Source organism: Coffea arabica, chromosome 6c (genome assembly GCF_036785885.1).
Source record: "Coffea arabica cultivar ET-39 chromosome 6c, Coffea Arabica ET-39 HiFi, whole genome shotgun sequence".
Taxonomy (NCBI): domain Eukaryota; kingdom Viridiplantae; phylum Streptophyta; class Magnoliopsida; order Gentianales; family Rubiaceae; genus Coffea; species Coffea arabica.
Window position 1 is genome coordinate 14,881,397 of NC_092320.1, and position 19,545 is coordinate 14,900,941.

General features: G+C 35.4%; 3 protein-coding genes across 3 annotated transcripts; 1 reads left to right on the forward strand and 2 right to left on the reverse strand.

The window, feature by feature from the left end:
- Positions 1 to 1,804: 1,804 nt before the first annotated feature.
- Positions 1,805 to 5,156, reverse strand: LOC113692133 (uncharacterized). The gene is made up of 6 exons (XM_027210504.2): positions 4,842 to 5,156; positions 4,690 to 4,740; positions 3,943 to 3,994; positions 3,799 to 3,857; positions 3,623 to 3,668; positions 1,805 to 2,088 (listed from the first exon to the last, which is right to left on the reverse strand). The coding sequence occupies exons 1-6, from the start codon at positions 4,968 to 4,970 to the stop codon at positions 1,940 to 1,942; spliced, it is 486 nt and encodes a 161-aa protein (XP_027066305.1). The 5' UTR covers positions 4,971 to 5,156; the 3' UTR covers positions 1,805 to 1,939.
- Positions 5,157 to 6,604: 1,448 nt separating this feature from the next.
- On the reverse strand, positions 6,605 to 7,529 carry LOC113692357 (dirigent protein 22). The gene has a single exon (XM_027210752.2). It carries the CDS (start codon positions 7,368 to 7,370, stop codon positions 6,783 to 6,785), a length of 588 nt encoding a protein of 195 aa, XP_027066553.1. The 5' UTR covers positions 7,371 to 7,529; the 3' UTR covers positions 6,605 to 6,782.
- Positions 7,530 to 12,746: 5,217 nt separating this feature from the next.
- LOC140008501 (large ribosomal subunit protein eL21z/eL21y) lies at positions 12,747 to 14,489 on the forward strand. Its single transcript, XM_072053065.1, has 2 exons — positions 12,747 to 13,089; positions 14,031 to 14,489. Exons 1-2 carry the CDS (start codon positions 12,853 to 12,855, stop codon positions 14,286 to 14,288), a joined length of 495 nt encoding a protein of 164 aa, XP_071909166.1. The 5' UTR covers positions 12,747 to 12,852; the 3' UTR covers positions 14,289 to 14,489.
- Positions 14,490 to 19,545: the final 5,056 nt, after the last annotated feature.

Genomic DNA, 19,545 nt, shown 5'->3' on the forward strand with positions numbered 1-19,545 from the left:
CACAGATTCTGCCCATGCAGTGATCATGGAAACAAGGACCGGAGCGTACATTTTAGGGAAAAATCTACTCCCTAGTAACTTCCTTACCGACCATACCAGTTTTTTTTTTTTTTTCTAATAGTAATTTAAAAAAAAAAAAAGGAAAAAGTTTTCGTTTGATGTCGACTGGCATCCTAATGTCTGTACGTAAACAAATATCAGCGAAAACAAAAGCTTTACTCAAAAATATGCTCTTACTTTCTCAAATGGCAAACCAACAAAAACGACATCGGCGACAAAATTTAGTAGCGAAAGCACCCGGCTGTGGGTTCTTAAACGACAATAATGTGATTTCTTTTAACCTTTTCACCTTTGAGCGACCGCCTTTTTTTTTTTTTTTTTCTTTGCTTTTTACCCTTTCATCTATTTAATTATATGTTTTTACTCTCGAGAGTGACGAAGGAAGGACCACACGAGCTGTAGAAGCACTGCTGCAATTTAACTAATTATTGGAGCAACCACCAGTGGGACCAGCATGGTTCCAGAATTCAAAACACTCCTAAGACTCAGATTATATTATATATTTACGAGACAGGATATGCGCCCTTTTTTTCTTTTTTTTTTTTAGGGAAAATCGTTCAAAACGTTTCTCACATTTTATAAAATAACTTTTTTCGTCCCTCACTTCTAAAAGTGTAATTTTATATCCCTTACATATTCATATCGGATAAATTTAGTCCCTAACTAGGTTTCCGATCATTTTTTTATCGGAATCCATCACGTGCAAAGCACGTGATCATTTTTTAAGGGTAAATTTGTCAAATTATGTTTTACATAATCTGATCTATAGTCCTCCACATTTTATAAAATAAATTTTTTCGTCCCTCACATTTTATAAAATGATTTTTTCATCCCTCACATTTTGCAAAATGAATTTCTCCATCCCTCACATTTCAAAAAATGAATTTTTCATTTCTCACTAATTATGTGTGTGAATACATTTTTTTAAACACATGTATATGTTTATTTGATTTTGCTTAATAATAATAGCATAAACACATGTATGTAATTGGTCCCAACTTGTGGGCTATCTTCTATTTTTGTATGATTATGACTAATATTTACCAAGAGAACCTTAATTTGCATATTCTTATTGTATTTTGACCGAAAATAGCTTTATTGGCCAACTTGACAATGAATGTAAGATTATTTACTAGCTAACACCAGATGAAATCAAATGATCACGTATAATATATGGTATTCGTATTGTTAAGTGAAATCAAATAGACACATACATATATTTATGCTATTCGTATTATTAAGCAAAATCAAATAGATATATACATGTGTTTAAACAAAATGTATTCACACACTTTTTTTTTTATGGTTTCCCTCACATGCATAATTAGTGAGGGATGGAAATATTCATTTTTTGAAATGTAAGGGATGGAAATATTCATTTTGTGAAATCTGAGGGATGAAAAAATCATTTTATAAAATGTAAGGGACGAAAAAATTTATTTTATAAAATGTGGAGGATTATAGATCAGAATATGTAAAATATAATTTGACAAATTTACCCTTAAAAAATAATCACGTGCTTTGCACATGATGGATTCCGGCCAAAAAATGATCGGAAACCTAGTTAGGGACTAAATTTGATCGATGTGAATATGTAAGGGACATAAAATTACACTTTTAAAAGTGAGGAACGAAAAAAGTCATTTTACAAAATGTGAGGGACGTTTTGAACGATTTTCCCTTTTTTTTAATCAAATTCTAGTATCTCAGAGCAGACCCAGATTTAATTAGAATAAACCAACAGTTGAAATTAGTTTTTCTTTTTTCTTTTTTTTTTGATAAAAAGTCATATTTCAATTCTTGCCATACTAACATACATCCATCCGGCAACACTCACGCACAAATGTGAATACTAGTTTTCATTTTAAGTTCTGTGCAATCATCCCAGTGTTCCATGTTGGGAGGGGGAGGAAGAAGTGCGGCTGTCTTCAATCCGTCTGGTGAGCAATGAAATGCAGTAACTCGATGCGCTTGAAGCAGCATAATACGATGTCACACTGAGCTGAGTAAATCTTGGAAATGCATAGCCTGTTGGGACACCGAGTCTTATCAATTCAATTCATAGAGTAGGCAAGTGGAAAAAAAAAATCTGAGATAGAAGATTCGTTATTTATATCACTAAAAATTCCCTCAAGCAGGTAAAGCATATGCAGCATAAATACCGTCATCAGTTTCAACTCATTAAATTGCAGATATTAAACCAAGGCTTCAAAGTAGCTTAAAGATCCTTGAGGTCAAAAACTACAACTCGTAAAACTAAAAGCTTGAAAATTTCATTGAGGTAACCTAGCTCTCAAGCCTATTCAATGCGTCTCACTTTCTAGATGCACTCATTCTGTCTTGAACACTACTATTGGGATAAGTTACTGTAGCTGAAAATCCTATGCAGTTAATTACATGTATCATATTGGTCAACAGGTCAGTATTGTTACTCATCCTTCCAGATTCAATGAGCTTAAAAGCTCAATGGTGGATGACCTCGAGGTGCATCATTGCAACTAAGCTCGATTCCAACCCCAGAACAGCACAGAAGCTTCAATCTCTTAGTGGCCTGTTTAATCTTGTGCCAAGTCCTTTTTTTCCCAATTATTACCTATTTAGGACCCATCATCCCTATAACTTGTCCAGCCACAATTCTATGTTTGAAACAGTGGAAAAATCCTTGTTCATTTGTTCCCTCTTACAGTTGTAAATTTAAGATCAAATCCAATAGAAGAACCAGTAAAGGATGATGCTCTACAATGAAATTCTTCAAATTCTCCAACATCATCATGTTCTGTTTTGTACTCTGTACAATGACCACAAATGATTTCTTTTACATCTCAGGAAATTAACCATTCTGATCCCGAATAGGAATAACCCCAAAATCATAGCATCAATGCAGTTATAGAGCTAAGCATGTCACCTAGTCTGCCTATTCTAACACCACTAAGAAAAAAAATAGTGCACTAGATCGACATGGGCCCCTTAAACTGCAGTAATTAAAATGAGTCCCAGAAGAATTTCCAATGCTAAGAAAGCAGCATTCTCTTATGCAGAATGAATAACCAGCCACCGCAGTGGTCAGATAAATTGGGAGCAAATCCAAAAGATTCAGAAGAAACTATGTGGACTTGAATAAACTTTGATAAAAACCATGATGCCTGTGCGTAACCTAAAACCGCAAATATAATTCATTAAAGAACCTCTCCACAGCTGACTGTCCAACAATGGAAACATTTAACAAAAGTCAATGTACAAGTAAAAGATTGCAATTAATTTCAAAATCCTAATATTGACCCAACGGATTCCTTAGATTCCCAGATTCCTAGAGATTTTAGCATGAAATGATGGAAAAAGTCTCAATTCTTGCAACTATGAATTTCTCAAAGACCAAGTGGGATCACCATATCAAACTTAATGCTCTCAAAGGCAAATATGATAACCATAATCCAAGTTACTAACTTGGGGAGGCCATTCTCAAAGTCAAACTGAACATCTATTAGCAAATTGCAAACATGCCAAAAAATGGAAAACTCACCACCAGATAAAGATGAAAAATCTGATTAAGAACAACACATACCTCCAAATGCAGCACTAGCTGCGGAATAGATCAGAAATGGAGGAAGCTGAAAGCAAACAAAACCAAAGCAAATTAAATGAGCTATCCAAGTAGAACACTAGACAAGTATGCTCCCATGAACAGAAGTGCTAGAAGGCCTAAAAAAGTTCCAGAAGGCAAGGATGATACAGTCGTACCCCGATAACAAATGGAACCCACTTTGGCCCCTTCACATGTTTTTGGACATACGGAATCCCTGAAATAAATTTACATTCAAAGAAAGAAGAGTTCAGGCAAGTTCAATACTACAAAATGCAAGCAGAAACCGGATGACTTGGTACCTGTGTTAAAACCATGAATTGCACTGAGAAGTCCACCAATTCCTGAGCCAGCCTATTTATCAGAAGATCTAAAAGATAAACAACCAAACAAGCAGGAGATTTTCTTTTTATCATACAAAAAGAAGAAGGGGAAAAAACATTGTAGGAGCTAGATAACCTACTATCAACCTCAAAGCAAAAAATTACCACCAATCAACAAGGATAACAACATTTTTGTCACTAAAGGTTTGTGGAAGAAAGAAGGGCACGAGATACTCTTCAAAGCCAAATGTCTCGAAAACAGTGGATGGATGAAACCCGGAATGAGTAAGACTTGATTTACATAGTAAAGTACGCTTCATGGTTAACTACTCTATTAAACGAATGTAGAACCTTAACAGCATGACTTTAGCCAAATGACCCAAAAACTGTTGATAAAATGGAACTTGGAACACTTTGTAAAGTATACAGCCAAATTAACTATTCCATCCAACGGGTATAGGACCTACGTAGCATGACCATTAGCATCTCCACAACAATGATAATAAAACAAAACCAAAAATATCTATTATTATCTTCTGAAAATGGTAAACCTCAAAATCAATGATCCAATGTCATTTTAGCAAACCCATCGCAAAAGACCACCATATTTACTCCACCAACTAAAAAAAGATTTAACAAAAAAAAAAAAGACAATAAGTAAGATTTAGAGATTAACTTTTATCTCAAAACACAACGAAAAAACATCAAATGATTTAATATACTAACCACAGCAGTGGCGTCGCGGAGAACCGGAGTGATGGTCCACTCTCCCTTGTCCTGTATTCCCAAAAAAAGTTTGAAAATTTTTAGCCCAACTTATCTCGCGGACATATCATCGAACACCTGATATGCAACCAAGAATAAAAACAGATTCCTACCATCGAAGGTTCTAAGAGACAAAGACAACGAGGGCAACGGGGAGAGCCAAGGCCAGGTTTCATGGTAGGATCGTATTCGTACATATTCCCTGTTCTCAGCTTCTCTTCGTAGACTTCGCGAGTCCCCATTCCTTAATCAATTCTTGCTGGTGAACGTGATCTTCAGTCTTCTTGTATTGTTGCTTCTACCTCAGTTCCCGTAGCGGTGGAAGAGAATTTTAAGTTTTTTGTATTTTTTTTTCCCCCATTCTTCGTCTTTTCCTCTTCCTCCAAAATTTGGGCCCTGCTGAACTTTGGACTTGGTTGGATCGCTCTGACTCATGTGTGTGTCAGCCCGAATTTTTTTATAGGCACGTGATGTCGAACATCTGGACATCTCTGAGTCCAACTCGCGAAGCCCAATTCTCCAAAATGACAACTATGACAAGTTTTAAGCCTAACAACCGTACACCTGTCCCTACATGCCAATAACAATATACTCCGAGGTCCCACCTAATTAATTAAGTGCCACTCGAACTCAAAAAACAAAAGAGAATAAATGTGTTTCTATCTTCTTTTCCTTTTTATTTTTCTGTAAAATATATTATTCAAGATCGACTTGTGATTGTGGTAAAGTGGCACAGAATCCCAGACCTACAATTGAATCTTTGTCCCACACAGTATAGGCATGCTCCTCAACCCGGCCTTTATTCCTCTCGAAAATTCTACCCTTAATTTTTTTACTTTCCCTTTTTTTTTTGTTTGAGGAAATGAATGGTTATTTTCCAGACATATTAATTCCATTCAAATGTCCTAAAGTTGGAGAGAAATGGGATGATTTATTTATGTCCTATTTGATAAATCTAACTCAACACTTAAGTTTAATAGATTCAAATCTTAACATATTCAGTTGCGTTTGATAATCAAAATTTAGAACATCTGATTTCATTAAAATGACACTGAATATTCTAAACAAAATTTACTCTAAAAAATAAGTGATAAATTATCCATTTATCACTTAATTTGATATACATTAAAACGTATCAAATCTAGTATTTAACAATTCACTAAGTTAATAGAATCAGATTTCAAAAGTTAGAATTTAAATTTCAAATTTTACTTTTCAAATTTCAATTTTATCAAATACACCCTTAATTACAGTGAAAACTATTTGGATTTAAAAAAAAAAAAAGAAAAAACCAGAAGAATGCCACAACATTGAGAGATCCTCAATGCCATTGAAGTTTCACGTGTTAATTTACTTAAGATTACATTAAACACAATCGTCAATTTCAAGAAGAGTCCACTTTCGTTACACATTAAAGTCAAGATTTAGGCCAACTAAAATCTTCAATATCACTTATTTAGGGACAACTCAGTACCACTTTTGAATTTTGGATCGGACAAGCAATAGCACTGACCGAGGAACTGGTTTGAATTTAGGCACCCCATGACGGAATTCCAATTAATGCAACCTACACCAACTCCACAAAACGAGGAATATCTGTCCAGAAATTATAAGTTCCTTTGATTTCTTGCGAGTCTTCCTATAGAAAGGGACGTATAGGTGACAAGTGCCTCTTTAATCAACTTGTCCCAGGAGAGAGTTTCACTTTAGCAAAATGTGTGAAAAAACTTGCTAGGAATTAACCTTGTTTGGACACTTCTCAAAAATTGAGTCATTTTTTATGATCATATTTTTTTATTATTTTTTTTATATATATTAAATTGTTACAATAATTTTTTTTAAAAAAAATTTAAAAAATACAATCCAAACAAGAAAGTATAGAAGCAACAATCAATTCGAAACATCATGCACGTCATAAATCACTAGTGCATATTTGACAGTAGTGGAAGAAGTGGAACTTCCACCTTATGTGCGTTGAACAATTAGCTGTGCTAGTAGTCGCTTTCCATCTTGTGCTTGATTTTAGTAGAATGATACTCCCAATTTGTCAAGATTCAATAGTGGATGACATAGACATTGTATTCCACCACAGCATCCCCAGTCTTGAGATCAAAATAGTGAGTCCTTGCCTGAGCATAGCCACGAGCAAATCTGAAAAGCCCACTTCCTCCAACAACAGGCATCTCCCTTACCGTCGAAAGAACAGTGTTTCTACCCAATATGCTGAGGGTGCTTCCATTATACTTTCCTTCAACAAAAACATAGTTCAGGACCATCAAGTATCCAGATTCCTCCTGAGCTGCTGATGCATAAATCCCTTGAGCCCTCCCCACAAGTTTGGAGCTTAAATCTGGACCTGCTGTTAAGGGATCATCCATCATGACCACAGCTCCAAATCCAGTTGCTGAAGAGTTGGTCGTGGTGGCTGCAGCGACTCGAACAGCGGTGGGATTTCTCCCGCTGACAATATCATGGAAGTAGAAATGAAGGTGGCTTAGCTTCTCCCTCTTCAACCCCATTTCTTTTCTGGACAATTTTCTTGAGAACTGTTGACATGCTACAGGAAGAAGGACGGCTGATGAAGCAAAGAGAACGCTAAACAAAATGATGATAAGTCCTGATTTTGGGAAGGTTTTTGCCATGGCCAGAAGCAGCGTGAATTAATTGCGATACTGAACTGTGTCTAGGATGTCTAGGATTCGGAGTTGAAGTGTTGATTGATTATGAAGGGACTGAAAGACTTTGGGTCGAAGGGGGGCTACTCTTTCTTTTGTGCGTGTTACACTACCAGCGGTATATAATTATAGGCTATAGGAAAGTGGGATAGGGCAGGCATAATTGATCTTTAGCTGACATTAAGGCCCTTTCGGCAAATAAGTTTTTTTTTTTTTAATGTGTGTCTAAAATTTTATTATAGTGTATTATAGTAGTTGCAGAACAAATTTTTGAAATAAATTTTTGGGTATTTTGTTTAATATTTTGAAACAAATTTTATAGATTGATTTAGGCACCTCTGATCGTAGAATAAGAAAATTTCAAGACTCCTTCGATTGAGGATACTACCATGATCGCGTAAGTACATGGAAAAAGAATAAGAATGAAGTCTATATAAGTAAAAGCATTAAGAAATAATTTCTTTTCATAATTTATACACCAGTGGTTGACTAATTAAATGGAAAAATCTCGAAAGTACGAAGGTACTTCGTATCTCTAAAACAGCAAGTCTTTCATAATTGACTCTCTAAAAGTACATAATTGACTTAGGACCCTATACTCTGTAAAAGTAGAAAATTTCAGGGCTCCTTATAGTTTATTTCTATTAAAAAACTTGCACTTCTATCTCAAAAATTAATAGGCAATAAGTGGAACGACCCAACAACTTTATTTATGGCTAAAAGTCCTAAAGAACTTGCAATGCTGTCTTAAAACCAATTGGTAATGAGTAGCTCAGTAGCATTTATTTATGACTAGAAATCGTTGAAATATCAATGTGGGGTATTCTACTAACATTCTCAAGCAAGCGTAACTTGATAAATAGATTTAGAATATCAATGTGGAATATTTTACTAACATCCCCTCGCAAACGTGACTTGACAAATAGGTTTGAAACCAAGTCACGAGTGAAACTATAAACAGGATAACCAAGTCACGAGTGAAAATATAACCCACTGGGTAACAAATAAACCCGAGACTTAGCTCGGATACTGTGTTAGAGGTATGGCTGGAAATCCTTAGAATATCAAGGTGAGATATTCTACTAACAATTTCTCAAACGCTCTTTTTTACTTTTCCTTTTTAACCCAAAGCCACTTTGAAGTTTTTTTTAAAATATTTTTTGTACTTATAATGTATAAGAAAGCAACATGATCCTTTTTAAGTGGATCAGAAACGGCAAGCAAGCAAATATAATCTCGTTCTCTTAGAACAACTTCTTTTACTCTTTCTTATCTCGCAAATACATGAATAGCAATAGAATAGAGTAAATAGACACCCAAGTCAACATATTGCACAATTCTTTTACTAGCATACAGAAGAGGACAGTCACTACTACATAAATGACCTGAAGACACTAATTAGGGTGAAAGCTTTTCTGCGGGAGGAGCTGTGCACTGACTGATAACACAAACACAAATGAAAGGCTGATTTATCCCAACACAATCACAGTATCCTTCGCCATTGTACTTTTGCTTGCATACTCTGGGACAGGTTTTAATATCATTCTTACGACATAGATTAGCTATAAACTTTTTGAAATCATGTTCTTGTGCGTGGCTGCTCATCACTGCTGCGGCTGCACCCACCCAAAAAAAAAAAAAAAAAAAAATACTCATGAGCAGGTTTATATGATTCTTCAGGAAATAATCAAGTAGAAATCTCATATTAGTCTATAATCAATTAGACTAGTGTTCTATCATAAACAAAAACTGCTCACATGCAGAAACTAGCTTCTGAAGTTTGGTTATAAAGAATGGAAAAGAATAGACCATAAATTAAGAGAAAGGAACTACGTAATATGTATTTGTAATTAGGCGAATATTGAATGCACATACCAAGACGAGCAAGACGCAAGATGGAAGAAAACGAAGTTCGAACAGCCATTTCTAAATGTAGTGATATCACAAGCTTATTTATAATTTACATTACGGGATCCTACTTTGTGTTAGGAGTTTCTCAATAAATTTTGAAGCAGATGTATATTCGTCTGCATCGCTGAAAAGTTGCGATTCTTTTGAAAGGTCAGTGTATGTGTAAGTTCAGAGTATGTGCAAATTCAATTAACCCGCAGAGTTCAGTGCATGCACAAAGTCCAGACTATAAACTGGTTCAAGAAACCCGCTTCATTTTGAGCCACTAATGCATAAATCCCTCGAGTCCTTCCCACAAGTTTGGAGCTTCTGTTAAGGGATCGTCCATCATAACCACAGCTCCAAATCCAGTTGCCGAAGAGTTGGTCGTGGCTGCTTCAGCTACTTGAACAGCCGTGGGATTCCTCCCGCTAATAATATCACTGAAGTAGAAATGAAGGCGGCCGCCTAACTTCTCCCTTTTGAACCCCATTTCTTTTTTGGACAATTTTACTAAGAACTGTTGACATGTTACAGGAGGCAGGACGGCTGATAAAGCAAAGAGAATGCCAAACAAAATGCCGAATGCTTATGACTTTAGTGTAAACTAGGAAATATATTGGAGAAAAATCATAAACGACCCATGTATCCAGCCATGAAAACATGAAAGTTGAAGCAAGCCGTCTAATTGATCTGTAGCTAACCGATATACCCTACGACAGATTTTCAAGACTCCTTCAGTCGAGAAAACTACCATGATTGAATTAATTCATGAACACAAAATAATGAACTCTGCATGCATAAGTAATTGAATCATGAGAATTGAGACAATTGATTTCCATAATTTATATACGACAGATTCTAAACTGAATGAAAATTCTCAAAAATACAGAGGTATTGATCGAGCATGTGAGGCACTTGACATCTCTAAAACAGCAAATCTTTCATAATTGACGTTTTAAAATATTACATCAACAATTTTGACAAAATTATGAGGTACGACTTCCTTAGCCTGATGTCACTGTTCAGCCTGTAATCTATGTCGTAACGCAGGATTGACCTAAACGGTTAACTCCATTTTGGAGATGTGCTCATCTATATTTCGGGATAGAGGAGGGTTACTGTAACGGATTAAGGCCCTAACCTTTAATACTATTGTAACTTGTACATTCTAAAGCCAAAAAATTAATACCTCAAAAAATTGTTGACCAATTTCTGATAACAACTAAAAAAAAAAAAAAGCAACTTAAATGTTGGCATTGCATGGGAAGAGAATTGACGAAGATTGGCAATTAAATTTAATGAAAATATCTAATGATTGAAGTTTGCATTTGGTTGACTTGAAAAAAAAAAAACTTTGAATGGGTTACATTTATTACATTTAGCTGTTGATGGTTTTCCTCCAAAATAAATTTAACCTTTCTTGTAAGCAAGAAGCAAGATGAAAGTTCTAGCAGCCACATCGATGCGTATTGTATGTTGTCTAAAAGAAGAACGCTATGAATTAGATGTAATATCCCATTAAGGAATCTAAGGGCTGTTTGGAACCTGAGTTTTTTGGGAGTTTGTTTAAAATTTTACTGTAGTGCACTGTAGAATTTTTTAAAAATTTTTTGTAGAAGTTTTTGTAAGGTGAAAAACTTTTATATAATGTGAAAAATTTTGTAGAAGTTTTTGTAAGGTGAAAGTTTTTTTTTTCCTTTTCTTTTTTTGCTTTTTTTTTCTTTCTTTTTCTTTTTCTTTCTTTCCTCTCTTCTTCTTCTTCCTTCCCCTACCCCTTCCCCGTTACCTCTGCCTCCCAGCTCCAACACCTCCGTCAGCACTACCTTTCTTCTTTTTTTTTTTTTCTTTTCTCCTCTCCCCCCTCCCTCTCCCTTCCCCGCCACCCCTTTCCTCCCCTCTCCTCTGCCACCCCCCTCCCACTCCCTTCCCCGTTCCTCCCCCATCTGCCCACCACTCCCCTTGGCCCGCCACCCCTCCCACACCCTCCCCCGCCACCTCTTATGCCCACCATCCTTTTCCTCCCCTCTGCCCCTTCCCCCTCTCCTCCCGCCACTCCCTCTGCCCCGCTATGCCCTTCCCCTACCACCCCCTCTGCCCCTTCCCTCTCTCCCTCACCATCCTCTCTGCCCCTTCCCCCTCCCCTGTTCCCCTTCCTGCTTCTCACCTTCCCTTTGCCCCTTTCTTTTTTCACATTTTCCCTCTCCCACTCCTCCCGTCTCCTCTCCTTGCTCTTACCGGCAGATGAAGTAGCGAAATGGTTTTTTTTTTTTTGGGCAATTTTCCTTCTCCCCCCTCCTCCCCTTCCCCTGCCACCCTCACCCTCCTCCCCATGCGATCTGGTCTAGTGACCAAATCGGCCAAAGAGGAAGGGGAAGGGTGGTGGAGGAGGAGTGGGGGAGACACAAAGAGAAAAAAGACAGAGAGGAGGATGGCAGGGGAGGAAGAAGGGGAGAGGGAAAAAGGGCAAAAAAAAAAGAAGACAGGCACCGGAAGAAGTGATCGGCGTCGGAACCGGCGGCGGAGGTGGTGGTGGGTTGGAGTGGGGGAGGAAGAAGAAAAAGAAAAGGAGAAGGGAATTTTTTTTTTTGTGTGTTTTGGATATTTTAAGTGTGTAGGTAAAAAACTTTGAGAAGTTTTTTGGGGTTTCTGTAGTAAAAGTTGTTAAAAAACTAGTAAGTAAAAAACTTGTTCAAAAACCTGGCTTCCAAACAGGCCCTAAATTTGAGAATAAGAAAATTGGGTGGCTCAATCAAATAAGGATAAAATTAGCCACATAAATATAATTGAGGGACTATTTCGCCTTAAGTATAACAATTGAGCGATCAAGTTGGCTCATAATAAAGTTTAAATACTATTTCAACTTTATTAAAATAGTTAAGGAGCTAAACTGGCTCGTTCACGGAAATAGTATAGGGATTAACTGGTGTTTTGCATCACATTGGTGCTCATTGCTCATGGATCTTTATTCCTCCGTACAAAAGGGGGCCTAAAATTTTTACTTTTTTGTATAAATCACAGGTATTTACGTCCTTTTTATAGTCTGCGATTAATCTTGATCAATCTCATCCAAATACTTTGCAGAAAACTCTTGGGTCTTTTAGTTTTATTTTTACCATATGGACCTTTTTTTTTTTCAAGGAAAGAAGCAATACCTTAAGAAATAAATAATGTCAAGATTACCTTTTTTTTTTAGTGTATGCGGAGGTTTCGAATCCACGATCTTTTACTTCCACTTCATTTTTCTCGTACCACTTAACTCATCATTCTCTCCTCAAACTACATTTAACTTATATGCACAACGATACACTAAAATTCTCACAAGCAAATAATAATTACCTCAATGGATCAAACTTTGTCTGAAAATGGGCCTTGTGTTACCGATTGCAGGCCCGTTACTTTTGAAGCCCATTATCTTCCCCCAAAAACCCTAGGACCATCCGGCTATAAACAAAAACCACACTCTCCAGCTCCGCCTTCTCTTTTGTAGGGTTTGTTGTCTCCATTCTCTCATTCTTCACCCACCACTAGCGAGAAAAGAGAGGAGCGATCAGAAAAGATGCCGGCCGGACATGGACTCAGGGCTCGGACGAGGGACTCGTTCTCCAGAGGCTTCAGGAAGCGCGGAACCATCCCGTTGTCGACCTATCTCCGGACCTACAAAATCGGACAGTACGTTGACATCAAGGTGAACGGAGCCGTTCACAAGGGTATGCCTCACAAGTTCTACCATGGCCGCACCGGCCGCGTCTGGAACGTAACCAAGCGCGCCATCGGAGTTGAAGTCAACAAACAGGTCGCCCCTTGAACCATAATCCTGAAATGGGTTCTTCTCCTTTTTCATTTTCGATAATTTGCAATTTCTGTTAGAATATATTTTCCATTTTCTCTTCTTTATTTTATTTTTTTGTGGTTCCTTTTGCTTGGTGTTTAATTACTTTGTTGAGCATTAGATTAGTAGAAATATTTGTTTATTCTTCTTGTTATGGTGGAACTCAATAATTTGTTCATTAGGATTTAAACAAGAAAACCATTTGGTTCCTGGGTTTTTGTTCAGTGATCTGTGGTGGTTTAGTTGCAAGTCTCATGAAATTGTTTGATGGCTTTGCCTTACGCAGAAAAATGGATTTAAGTGTTTTGTGCTGGTCATTAACCTAGATATGTTATTGGGTGTTCGATTGGACTAGTTTTAATTGAGAAATAGGAAGAAGTCGATTGTTTTTGAGCTGATGTAGGGGTAAATTGTTAGTCTAATGTTTTATTTCCTCGAGTAATGTTGTGATTATGCTATACCTTTTTACATTTTTTTCTGTGTGTTTTTTCTTGCTATTCTTTCCTCAAGGGTCACTGTTATCATGCTAAAGCAAGTAATTGCATTCTGGTAAAACTGTAAGGAGTGCAATAGCTCATTCAACGAATTATGCTTGTCGATTTTTTTATCATGCTTGTTATGCCTGTCAAAACGAAGAATACTTTTTTTTTTGCACTGAATTTCAGGTTATGATGTCATCGCCTCTTACTAATAATTTGCCCCTGTTTTCCCCCCTTTCCTCCTCTTCATGAGTGCAAGTATATTCAAAATTAAGCCCAATTTTGTTCTTCTGTTACTGGTATGCTCTCGTTTGGATCTTTTGCATTGAGAATTGCATGTTAGTTACTGTGTTCATCTACCTTTTGCATCGTTTGGATCCTTTTCAAAATTAAGCTGATCTTTGCTTCGATGAATTTTACCTGCAGGTTGGTAACAGGATTATCAGGAAGAGGATTCATGTTCGCGTAGAGCATGTTCTGCCTTCTCGATGCAATGAGGAGATCAAGCATAGAATCAGGAGAAATGATGAATTGAAGGCTGCAGCAAAGGCAAGAGGTGAAGTCATCAGTACCAAGAGGCAACCTGAGGGCCCCAAACCCGGTTTCATGGTGGAAGGTGCAACTTTGGAGACTGTAACTCCAATTCCATATGATGTGGTCAATGATCTCAAAGGGGGTTACTAAGTTGGTGCTGTTTTGGAGTACTCTCTGTTTGTTTATGGCTTAAACAATTAAAGACTTAAAAATCTGTTTTTCTCCTGATAGATTTCAAATTAGTGCAGATTTGGTATTTTTGCAATATTAGTAGAGGCATTGGGCATTGAGTTTTTGTGTTTAATGAAAGCAATGTTGACAAAATGATGATGTGGTACCCGTTTCCAACCATTTTTGTCTTCGAGCAATGTCACTTTTGTTGCTCCTGACTTCGAGAGTATGTGTTTTCTGCACCGGATATGTTGCAGCTTCTGTGGATGAGCAATTTGGAAGTTCTTTGGTATAACAACGGGGTTTACAGAAGCATATTTATTTTTTGTCTTTATAGAGTATTTTCTGAAACAAAGGACTTTATACAAATGCGGATGGGGTGTAATCTCCACGAAGGTACGAGTCAGTTGAGTGGCTGCCTGGGTTTTCTACTGGGAAAGACGAAGGTACGAGCGGGGGTCGGGAGACCAAAGAAATGGTTATCGTGGTTTACAAAGTACTTGTAATTTTAAGCAATACGATAAGTCGAGTACTTCATCACCACGCGGCTCCCGTTTCCTCTGTTGCTGGTGGTCGTGCAGGTGCAGGTGCAGGTGCAGGTGCAGGTGTCGGCGGTGATGCCGGGTAAATACGGTAGCCCATCAACTCGATATTAGTAAATCAACAATTAATGGTTGTGTGTAGCACTTGCAGTATAATTAACAGCGTAAAATGTTGGTTGCTTTTACGTGGTGAGCATTGGACGTTTTCAACCTACGTTTTTATCTTTTTAATTATTTTTTTTATCTCATATACATTAACATTGCAAAAAATTCTACAATAATTATTTCAAATAATTTCTCTTGATATCTTTTGTAGTGGTATATCCAAAATGCCTGCTAGAGGATTTGTTGGGAATTGGAATATTTATCAACTAAGAAGAACTAATCAACATGGATTTTTTTTTTGGTTAACTACATCCATATTTCCAGCATTGAATTAGACTTAATTGTAGAGTATATAGATTGAATACTATTATAATAATCAAAAAAATAGTACAAGCATAATAGGAGAATAATGTCAGGAGTAAATGTCATTCCTTTGAATTTATTATTTGAAATGAAGAATTAAAATGTTACCATGTTTTCTAATTGGTACAATTTAATTGGGTTGTAGTTGAGGGCCACAATGGTATATGCAGAAACAAGCAGAGGACTGGTTCACAAACTGCAGTTCCGTTGTACTGTCCACTTTGCAGTCGCCTTGATTGTCTTGACCTCTTACACCATGCAAAAGCAATCCAGCTTTAAAGAGCATGCAAAAAAAAAAAATTGTTAGTAACAAGAAAGAATATTGCTGGAAGGTTATTTGTTAGGCAAGCATACCTCTCTTTCTCTAGGAATTTAAATAAGAAATGGGCACTTACCATAACTAAACGCCATGTGATTTTTGATATTAACATTCGTTTTGTATATTGTAACACAAATATGTGTCTTAGAAATCATTTCTCTGCTATGACCTTACTTTCCTGCCTCTCATGCACGGCCTTCCTAGGACAATTTTATGTTCATTTGCTTGGATTTCTAAGAATTTTGAATCCTTTCGATACTCTAATCTCTCCATTTGTTGGACTTTGAAGGACCTTTAAGAATCACACCATTTGGAAATCTTACGTTGAAACACGTTTCTATTATCTTATAACTTGTTAATTTTAATATTTGTTTAAAAATCTTTTGTTCCAAGGAAAAAATATTTTGGCTTCTAAGATTGTAGTTACTATGTAGAGGCTCGAACTCGGACCTTGATTTAGATCCGAGTCTCCAGGAGTCCCAAACTAATTGCTCAGTTTAGTTCTCAAGATGTTCTACTCGAAGTCTTCTGACTTCCTATATACTTTACATCTTAAAAAAAAAAGACCACGATATGACTTATTTGACTTGTATCAACATCTTGACATATGATCCGCTAGAGAAGCGGTGCCCTACAAGATTTGGATGACACGTCCTACATTTCTAATTTTTGTAATTTTAAAAGTTTTATGGCCTTAAATTGAAAGCCCTTTGGTTTTCTGATTGATAAAGTTTCAAAACCCATAGAAAGAACAATTAGTAAATGATAGAATTTGTGATTGTAATTTGTATGATTGACAAGGTGCACGGACCTAAGAAATTGCAAGAAGAAGGATGCCCCTTAGGCATGAAGATGGAGCCATTTTCACCATTGTATACAGTCTTGGTTAGCTCGATGTGTTCGTAAAGGTTTATATAATAGACAACTCCATGAAATTAAGTTTGTAAAAGATTTGCTAATTAATACCCAATTAAATCTACAATATGCTATTGGTTGCTAATATAGAAGCCAAATCATATTGCAATTAAAAACCGTAATACAACTTAGAGAAATATTTTGGTATAATTCCCCTTTTAATCATTGGTGCCCTCTTCTTCGACACCAGCTTACTTATTTTTTCAGTGGTTTCTACTTTATATTGTCCATTTATTCAATGAATCAACCAAACCAGAAGATTTTATTACCATTTTTGGTGAACTTCTTTTCCATTTCTGCCTTCTACGGTTTCTTACCTTTTTTTGGCTAACCACCTCTCACTCACCTTTTTAATCTCAATGCGTGCTCTTTATTTTCACATTGTTACCTTTTTATGCTCATCATGATTTACCAATGAAATGATGAGTTTTTTTTTAGTATGAGAGTACTCATTAATACACCTAATTTACATCAGAATTGTCATGAGAATGTAAAACCTCTATCTGCTTTGCATTCAAACATTTTTTCAACTTTGAACATTTTTATTGAATGTAATAGGGGACTCTCATTTTGGGCTAGGTCAAACTAGACCCACCTGGCACTTTGGGGATGCATGAATGTAGATTAGCTAGTTGGGCTTGGGCCTGAAGGTCAGGCTAGCAACCTTATGTTCTGTATCTTGGCGGTGCTGGTTGAGCGGCATATGTTGGCTTGCAGCTTCCGGCTTAGAAGCCAGCTTTTAGATTGGGCGCTAGAGTGCGTGCGTGTGTTTTTTGCCCTGTCCATTTTTTGGGCACTAGCGCGTGTAAATACATGCATGCTACGTATGCAACTAGGGGTGAGCAAACGGTACAAATACGGTGATTCGATTAATTGAATTCGATTATTTAATTTATAGAAATTTAAATTATTTTTAATTTCAAATTGACTATAATCGAATTCATTTCGCAATTGATTTCGAATTCGAAAATGGTAATGAATTCAATTCGGACCGAGTTCATTTATTGAAAAAATATATATATATATATATATATATATATATATTGGGGCTCCTAAATGATAAGTGATAATCTCATAACCCGACTTTTTCCAAATTCACCTGAACCGAAGGAAGTGATTGTGTAATTTTCAATTTACAAATTGGTGCTCCTAAATTATAATATATTCATTATGCTCCTCAATGATTTAAAAATTATTACTGATCTGATCCCCAAATTTATTCATAATTTAACACATTACGATGTTCTAATCATTTTGTGGTTTAATTGGCATTTATTTGATCACTTATACCTAGAATCCTTAGTCTATGATTTAAGAAACACATAAAAAGTGATTAATTTAAACTAGAATAAACCTTAGACTGTTCAATGATTAGTGATAATTTATGAATTTATATATTATAATGATTAATAATAAATAATATTAGTTACAAACTTACAAATTATAATGATTAGTGATAAGTTATATTAGTTACAAACTAAAAATTTATTTCATATCAAAATAAAACTTATTTACTTACATATGTTATTGTGAAAGTCAATACACTGATACATTGATTTGCAATTCATATACATTCACTTACAATACTTAGTTGTCTTGTCTATACTTAAAACCCCGAGATTAGTGAATAGAGAATATGAATTTTCATGTAAAATATGCAATGTAAACTTAGAGCACACTAATACTTGCAAGTTACATGTTACGCATTTAAATATTCAATAATTCAAACATGAATGATGTATCAAATTACCAATATCTAAATTCTAATTACTAATTATGTTTATTGTTTAATATTTAGTATTATACATATATGTATTAATTATTAGCTAATTTTAGTCATGTTACTCGTGTATAAAATAATAAGTATTATAGTTATGTTATATTGTTATGTATTACTATATATTTGTATTATTACAGTCATATAACAATTAACAAATGCTAAAATAATATGTTGTATATTATTATATATTATTATTATTATTATGATAAGTACATGATAATACTATATACTAACTATTATTAATAGCATTTACCTATATAATATAATAATATATTAGTAGTATATACTAATACTAAATAGCATTTATCTATATATTAAATAATTTTATAAACTAATTTGGCATTTGAATGAGGTAATGTGGTGCCCTATTTCATTTTATATAATTTGAATGCGAAATCGGTTATTACCAAATTCATAATCTCATTACCTATTTCATACCATATTAGAATTCGATGAATTCGGCACGTACCGAATTTGTACCAGATTACCAAATACCAAATTTCAAAATACCAATTTGAATTTGAATTTGAATTTGAATTTGGTTATGAATTTGGTATGTACCGAATTTGCTCACCCCTGTATGCAACAGAATAATTCAAAATTTAAATTTAAATTATTTGACATGCATCCACACACTTGCTAGTTTAAGAAAAAATAAAATTTTACACAAGCAATGTAGAAAATATTAATTCTATGTTATGTGTAATTAGGAAGCTTCAACTTTTTTTAGAGTATAATTATCAAAAGTGCATCTGAAATTTGCAACTTAAGCTCAGAAAGCAGTAAAAATTTTGACACTCAGAGTCTCGTTTAGAATTACGATTGTTTATAAAGAAACACTTCTGACACAAGTGTTTTTAACTTTTTAAAATGATGCCTTCTAGTAATTCACATTTTACATGAGTCACAAGTGCTTTAAATGCTTTTAATTTATTAAGACGGTTGTTTATAAAGAAGCACTCTTGACACAAGTACTTTTAACTTATCAAAATTATGGCATCTAGCAAGCCACTGCATGAGTCACAAGTGCTTTAAATGCATTTAACTTATCAAGGTGGTTATTTATAAATAAGCGCTTCTGACACAAAGTGCTTTTAATTTATCAAAATTATATCTTCTACTAAGTCACATTGTACATGAGTAACAAGTGCTTTCAACTTTACCAAAACACTTCAAGATGTTAGGTTTTCCATTTTGGACAATAGTGCTTTT